This window comes from Aotus nancymaae, unplaced genomic scaffold (assembly GCF_030222135.1).
Source record: "Aotus nancymaae isolate 86718 unplaced genomic scaffold, 86718_ANA_hifiasm-v0.15.2.pri h1tg000003l, whole genome shotgun sequence".
Taxonomy (NCBI): Eukaryota; Metazoa; Chordata; class Mammalia; order Primates; family Aotidae; genus Aotus; species Aotus nancymaae.
In genome coordinates, this window is record NW_026988414.1 from 9485483 (window position 1) to 9494005 (window position 8523).

Below are 8523 nucleotides of genomic sequence, written 5' to 3' on the forward strand. Positions count from 1 at the left end.
AAATGCCCTGTTCACTATAGCTGATATGCTGGTTTTAGAGATGTGAGGGGGAATAGTGGTTTTTCTGTTAGTAATGGTTGCCTCACTGGGGTTAGGAAAGAGGCTGAGACAGAGCATCTCATTCCACAGCCTAATAAAAGAATGAAACATTCTTTTTGTTGCATCCCTAACTCAGAGTCAACTGATAACCTTCCCCTAATGTCAATATGCCAGCAGTAGAATTACTGAAGTGATGGAAACAGGTAGTGGTTGATCAAGATTAGACATCACCATCTAGATATCTAATCATGAAAGTAATGTCTTTCCACTGCCGAAAAGTTTACACAAAGCCTCCTTCATGTCTCTGTTCCTTAAGCTGTAAATGAATGGGTTTAGCATGGGAATAATCACCATGTAGAGAACAGCAGCCCTTCTTTCCCTCTCTGTAGAGTAAATTGATGGAGGAAGTAAATACACACCCATAAGAGACCCGTAGAAGAGCAGAACCACCGTGAGATGAGAACCACAGGTAGAGAAGGTCTTCCATCGCCCTCCAGGAGATGAGATGCCAAACACAGCCCAGGAAATGCGGACATAGGAGAAGACGATCAGCAGGAGGGGAACGGTGAGGAACAGCAAGCCCATGGTGATGATCATCAGCTCGTTTACATGGGTATCTGTACAGGCAAGCTTCAGGAGAGCACTGGGATCACAGTAGAAATGGGGGATGGCTTTCTGGGCACAGAAACCCACGCGGGTCAGCAGCAGTGTGTGCATCAGGGCAGGACAGTTGGTTAGCACCCAGCACACACCCAGCATTAGTGCACAGAGCTGGGGACTCATAGCTGTGCTATAATGGAGTGGCTGGCAGATGGCCACATAGCGGTCATACGCCATCACAGCCAGCAGGCAGTTGTCAAGGCCACCAAACATAAGGAGGAAATATAGCTGTGCAAGACACCCAGAATAGGAGATGGTCTGACTCTGGGTATGAATGTTGGCCAGCATTTTGGGGATTGAGGCAGTAGTGAAACAGGCATCAGTTAATGAGAGGTTGGCCAGAAAGAAGTACATGGGAGTATGAAGGTGTGGGTCAGAGCTGATGGCCAGGATGATGAGCAAGTTTCCCACCATGGTGACTAGGTACATGCCAAGGAAGATGCCAAACAGAAGAGGCTGCTCCTCTGGCCGCTCAGAGAGTCCTAGAAGGAGGAAGTCTGAAACAGTAGTTTGGTTCACTCTGCCTGGTTTTCCCATCCCTTGTAGTTCTTGTTATCTGCGCAGATAAAACCTTCCATGTGTCAGTATTTATTTATTAGATCAATTTACAGATATGCATCTGTGTGACCAGAACTGTGCTGGGAGAAAAAAAAAAGAAAAATAAGTGGTCTTTGCCAATAAGAATCTCTGAATTCCATTGGGAATGCAAGGAAATATCCAAGAAACGTTTAGAGAACAGTTAAGATAATATCCATTCAAATCTCAATTGTGCTCTCTATGCTTTAGCAGAATCCAAAGAAAAGAGATTCATTTGACCAGAGAAATTGGCATGGGCTATTTAGAGGAAGTGAGAATTGAGAATAGCTTGATGGCAAGATTAGAAAATCCATTTGTTATTGTCAATTGGAAAGAAGGTGCATGATCTCGATCAAACTCTTCCCCCTCCTCCAACATACACACACACATACACACATGAACCTTCTCTACGAGGACTGAAATTGACTTTTAAGACAAGATAGCCTCCTCCCCACTTGCCTTTCAGTCCCTAGAATTTGACGATACCCACCCAAACCAGTCCTGTACTCTTTCCTAACTAGCAGCATAGGACATGTGAGTTAAGGACAGTAGTTGTCTGTGGTTTCATACTCTCCCACTGTCAGGATGTTTCATACCCATTGTTAGGATGTTCCCTCTCCCCACAGACACACACAAACAGGACAGGGGAGCCAACCTCTCCCCTCCATCACTTCCTCTCCTTTATCCCTGTCCTCTTCCCCGTTTTTTTGCTGCTATGCATCTATATCTGCTCTGGGAACTGATATTTTAGTACACCTGTGCCTTAACCCCTACATTTGTACTACATTTCTCTAATATTTACTTTTAACCAGAAGGAGGGAAGGTGAAAGGTATCGCCCTGGCTTTTTGGCTTGAACATAACCGGTCTGTTTTTCTGCTGCCCTAGTGAGCTGGTAGAAGAAACCACCTCATATTGATCTTGTAGAAGTTTGGCCTTAGAAGCTTTTGTGACTATTTTAGTCCTCTGTTTGTTCTTTGGTTCATAGAGAAGCTTCTGACCTCAGGTAGAGACTCAGCACTTTCCCAGGAAACTGCTGCCTGATCACCTGGTCATCAGACTGGGAAGGAAGGAAGGAAGGAAGGTAGGTAGGTAGGTGGGAAGGAAGGAAGGTAGGTAGGTAGGTAGGTAGGTAGGTGGGTGGGTGGGTGAGTGGGTGGGTGTGTGTGTGTCCGTCCTACCCCTTCCAAATCCTCACCTGTCAGATTATGGATCAGTTCTAGGTGTCTTCAAATTCTCCAAGTCTCTCTCATGGATGGAAAATTCCTAATAAAAAACTCTCTGAGACCTTTCTGACTCACAGGCAATAAAGTCAGGGTCTACTGAGTCCAGAGTTCATTAGAAACACCTGGAGTGTATGACTCGATTTCAGCTTCCCCAGGCATAAGGCAGGATTATTTCTTCCTGGACAGGAATATTCTTAAGGTTATAAAGGCTCATAGAACACGATCTCCCAACATGCTCATTAGGGCCGACCTCAGTGTCATTGTGCAGCCTGTTCTCCAGCCAACTCTGGCTGGATCCTAGGGGAACTGAGGACCTCTCTTTCCCAGGGATTAAGCTCTCTTGCAGTACATTTCAGCCTGACTCACAGGTCTCCTGGGAACTCCTGCCTATATGCATTAGGCAATTCTGCACTTGTCCCATGTCCTAGGTAAAACTGCATTAAAGGATAATCAGGAGTGTAAACTATAACACGACTATTTCTGCTGCCGATTTCCTTAAAGAGAGTAATCCTAATAGAAACAATACCCTCAAAAACTCCAAAACTCTCAATTAATGAGGCAACCTAAATAAAGCACACTAGCCATAGTGCCTCATACAAAGCAGCTGCTCAAAAAAAGCTACTCATATCTCCTGTATTTTAATTAATTCTATTAAGTGGAAAGAGTGGAATTCCCACCTAGGTCTGTAATGACTCTGGAGTACATGCTCTTATCCACTACGCTTTGTTCCAGTATCATTGTTGGTTTTAATCATAAGCAATTTCATAGGTCTAAAATCATCAAAATTTTTGTAGCTATTGTAAATGGGACTGAGGTCTTGATTTGGTTCTCACCTTGATTGTTATTAGTGTGTAGAAATGCTACTGATTTTTGTACATTAATTTTGCATCATGAAACTTTACTGAATTCATTGATCAAACCTAGGCATCTTTTGGAGGAATCTTTAAGGTATTCTAGGTATTAGATCATATCATCAGCAAACAAAGATACTTTGACTTCCTTTTACAAATTTGGATGCCTTTTATTTCTTTCATTTCCCTGATTGTTCTGGGTAAGACCTCCAGTACCATGTTGAATAGGAGTGATACAAGCGGTCATCCTTGTCATTCTATAGTTCTTAGGGGGAATGCGTTCAGCTTTCCCGCATTCAGTATTATGCTGGCTATGGGTTTGTCAGATGTGGCTTTTGTTATATTTAGGTATATTCCTTCTATGGCTAGTTTGTTCAGCATTTTTATCATAAAGCGATGTGGAATTTTATCAGTTGCTTTTTCTGTATCTATTGAGATGATTGTAAGGTTTTTGTTTTCAATTCTGCTTATGTGGTGAATCACATTTATTGATTTGTGTATATTTAACTATCCTTGCATCCCCCGAAAAAAGCCTACTTGATCATTGTGTATTATCTTTTTGATGTGCTGTTGGATTCAGTTTGCTAGTATTTTATGGATAATTTTTCCATTGATTTTCCCCATGGATATTAGTCTGTAGTTTTCTTTTTTGTGTGTCCTTGTCTAGCTTTGATATACGGGTGATACTTACTTTGTAGAATGAATTACGGAGGATTCCTTCCTCCTTGATTTTTCAGAAGGGTTTCAGGAAGACTGGTACTAGTTCTTCTTTGTATGTTTGGTGAAATTCAGCTGTGAATTAACCGGTCCTAAGCTTTTTGTTGTTGTTATTGGGAGATTGTATGATTCAATCTCACTACCATTATTGGTTTATTCAGCATTTCTACTTGTTCCTGGAACAATCGGGAGAGTTTATATTTCAGGAATTTATCCGTTTTCTCAAGGTTCTCTTGTTTCTGGATTCATAGTTGTTTATAGTAGTCTCTGATGATACCTAAGATCATATGTAACCAAGGATGTAAAATATATCTACAAGAAAAACTATAAAACACTGAAGAAAGAAATTTTAGATGACACAAATAAATGGAAAAACATCCCATGATCATGAATTGGAAGAATCAGTATTGTTAAAATGACCATGCTGCCCAAAGCAGTCTATAGATTCAATGCAATTCTTATCAAAATACCAACATCATTTTTCATAGAATTAGAAAAAAAATCCTAAAATTCATATAGAACCAAAAAAAGGCCCAAATAGCCAAAGGAATCCTAAGCAGAAAGAACAAAGCTGAAGGCATTACATTACCTGACTTCAAATTATACTAAAATGTTATAGTAACCAAAACAACATTGTACTGGTATAAAAACAGACGTACATCAATGGAAATAAAGCCACATGCTTAGAGCCAACTGATCTTTGACAAAGTTAACAAAAACATACACTGGGGAAAAGACACCCTATTCAATAAATGGTGCTAGGAAAACTGGGTTGCCATATGGAGAAGAATGAAACTGGACCTCTATCTCTCACTGTACACAAAAATTAACTCAAGATGGATTAAAGACTTAAGTTTAAGACCTGAAACTATACAAATCCTAGAAGAAAATTGAGGAAAAACTCCCCTGGACATTTGTGTTAGTCCATTTGCATTGCTATAAACGAAAATCTGAGGCTGGGCGATTTATAAGGAAAAGGGGTTTATTTGACCCATGGTTCTGCAGGCTGTACACAAAGTATAGTGCCAGCATCTGCTTCTGGTGAGGCCTCATGGTGGAAGGTGAAGGGGAGCCAGCATATCATATGGCAAGAAAGGGAACAAGAGGGATGCTATTCTCTCTTAAACAACCAGCTCTTACGTGGACTCATTACTGCAGGGAGGGCGCCAAGCCATTCATGAGGGATCCACTCCCATCGCCCAAACATCTCTCACTGGGCCCTACATCCAACATTGGGGCTCATTTCAACATGAAGTTTGGAGAGGGCAAACATCCAAACCATATCAACACTGATCTAAGCAAAGAATTCATGACTAACACCTCAAAAGCACAGGCAATCAAGACAGAAATAGACAAACGGAACTAAATTAAACCAAAAAGCTTCTGCACAGCAAAAGAAATAATCAACAGAGTAAACAGACCACCTGCAGAATGGGAGAAAATATTTGCAAACTATGTGTCTGACAGGGGACTAATGTTCAGAATCTACAAGGAAGTCAAACAGCTCAACAACAACAATAAAAGACAAATAACCCCGTTAAAAAGTGGACAAGGAATATGAACAGACATTTTTCTTTTTTTTAAATTGTACTTTAGGTTCTGGGGTAGATGTGCAGATCATGCAGGACTGTTGCATGTGTACACACATGGCAACGTGGTTTGCTGCCTCCATCCCCCGTCACCTACATCTGGCATTTCTCCCCATGTTATCCCTCCCTGACCTCCCCACCCTCTGCTGTCCCTCCCTTGCCCTCCTCAACGGACCCCAGTGTGTGATGCTTCCCTCCCTGTGCCCATGTGTTCTCATTGTTCAACACCCGCCTATGAGTGAGAACATGCAGTGTTTGATTTTCTGTTCTTGTGTCAGTTTGCTGAGAATGATGGTTTCCAGATTCATCCATGTCCCTACAAAGGACACAAACTCATCATTTTTTATGGCTGCATAGTATTCCATGGTGTATATGTGCCACATTTTTCCTGTCCAGTCTATCATCAATGGGTATTTGGGTTGGTTCTTTGCTATTGTAAACAGTGCCGCTATGAACATACATGTGCATGTGTCTTTATAATAGAATGATTTATAATCCTTTGGGTATATACTAGTAATGGGATTGCTGGCTCAAATAGAATTTCTATTTCTAGATCCTTGAGGAATTGCCACACCGTCTTCCACAATGGTTTAACTAGTTTACACTCTCCCCAACAGTGTAAAAGTGTTCCTATTTCTCCACATCCTCTCTAGCATCTGTTGTCTCCAGATTTTTTAATGATCACCATTCTAACTGGCGTGAGGTGGTATCTCAATGTGGTTATGATTTGCATTTCTCTAATGGCCAGTGATGATGAGCATTTTTTCATATGTTTGTTGGCCTCATATATGTCTTCTTTTGAAAAGTGTCTTGAACAGACATTTTTCCAAAGAAAACATATAACCATACCCCAGTGAGTCACTTTGGCGTAATGACTATTTTGAGTTGAAGGCACTTGAAAAACAGCAGGTGCAGAAAGATTGCTCTGACATGTTTTCTTTTTCTTAAAAACAAGAGATGACATTTCCTTGTGAAAAATTCCCTCACTATACTAGAGGAAACTTATTTTTGTTATCAAGGACAGAAATTGAGGCTAAGAGAAATGTATATAAAAAAAACCTTGTTAGACTAAACTTTATCTTTCTAGTCAGTTCCACCCAATTAACTACCCCAACCCAAACCCCTTTGCCTTGTCACATTTTCACAATTCACTATGCTTCATCTAATTCGGTATGTAAGTGTTCAAACTCTGACCGCATTGTTGGATCTTCATTTCCTTAAGAAGGCTCTGTGTCATGTAAAACTTGTATTAAATAAATGTGTACCCTTTTCTTCTGTTTAGAGCAAAACAAAACATATATTAAAAAAAATGCTTAACATCACTAATCATCAGAGAAATGCAAATTAAAACCATAATGAAATATCATCTTTCACCAGTCAGAATGGCTACTATAAAAGTTAAAAAATAATAGCTGTTGTAAAGATACAGAGAAAATTGAACACTTATACAATGTTGGTAGGAATGTAAATTAGTACAGCCTCTATGGAAAACAGTATGATTTCTCAAAGAACTGAGAATAGAACTACCATTTGATCCAGCAATTTCACTACTAGGTATATACTCAAAGGAAAAGAAATTGCTATATCAAAAAGATACCTGCACCTGGATGTTTATTGTAGCACTATTCACAATAGCAAAGATATGGAATCAAACTGTTCATCAACAGATGATTGGATAAAGAAAATGTAGTGTGTATGTACACACACCCACACACAAACACACACATACAGTGAACTACTACTCAGCCATAAAAAAAGAAATCAAGCTGGGCATGGTGGCTCACATCTGTAATCCCAGCACTTTGGGAGGCCAAAGTGGAAGGATTTCTTGAGCCCAGTAGTTTGAAACCAGTCTGTGTAACATGGTGAGACCCAATTCCTATAAAAACAATTTTACCAATTAGCTGGGCATAGTGGTGCACACCTGTGGTGCCAGCTACTAGTGAAGCCGAGGTAGGAGGATCACTTGAGCCCAAGAAAGCTGAGGTTGCAGTGAGCTATGTTTGCACCACTGCACTCCAGCCTGAGTGACAGAGCAAGACCCTGTCTCGAAAAAATTTTTTTTAAATCATGTCTTTTGTAGCAACATGGATGGAACTGGAAGCCATTATCTTAAGTGAAATAACTCAGAAACAGAAAGACAAACACCACATGTTCTTGCTTCTAGTGGGAGCTAAATAATGTGCACACATTGACATAGGAGTGAAATAACAAACATTGAAGACTCAGGGGGATGGGAAAGTGGGAGGGTATGGAGGGAAGAGAAAGTGCTTAATGGGTTTGATGTACCATATTCTGGTGATGGCTACACTAAAAGCCCAGAGTTTACCATGCAATATATACAGGTAACAAAACTGCACTTGTATCTTCTAAGTTGATACAAATAAAATAGTTTATAATAGAACTTAAATAAAATAAAACAATCAAATTATTTTTAAAACTTGCATTTCCTTTGTTACTAGTAAGATTGAACATTCATTTCATCTGATTTTAATCCATGGATAATTATTCCTCAGATTGTCCTGTTAATGTATTTGCCCTTTTCACTGGAATGTTCATGCCTTTTAAATGCATATGAAAGATAACAAAATAAAGTATTTTATTATGGATACTTTTTTCCTATAAATTAATGTACTTTAAAATTATTATTATTTTTTATTTGGGTCACTGCTTATTCTTTGTTAATTTTTTAAAAATTATTTTTGATTACAGTTAATAGCAAGGCAAGTTCTAGTGTTCTATACCACTGTAAAATGACTATAGTTAACAATAATACATTATATAGTTTATAGTTTCAAATAGCTAGGAGGATACTGAGCATTCCCAACAGAAAGAAATGATAAATGTTTGAGATGATGGGTATGCTA

The 8523-nt window shown here is 39.6% G+C and overlaps 1 protein-coding gene across 1 annotated transcript; it reads right to left on the reverse strand.

Moving 5' to 3' along the window:
* Window positions 1-234: 234 nt before the first annotated feature.
* LOC105721054 (olfactory receptor 1N2) lies at window positions 235-1335 on the reverse strand. Its single transcript, XM_012457876.3, has one exon. It carries the CDS (start codon window positions 1234-1236, stop codon window positions 286-288), a length of 951 nt encoding a protein of 316 aa, XP_012313299.2. The 5' UTR covers window positions 1237-1335; the 3' UTR covers window positions 235-285.
* Between the last annotated feature and the right edge of the window lie 7188 nt (window positions 1336-8523).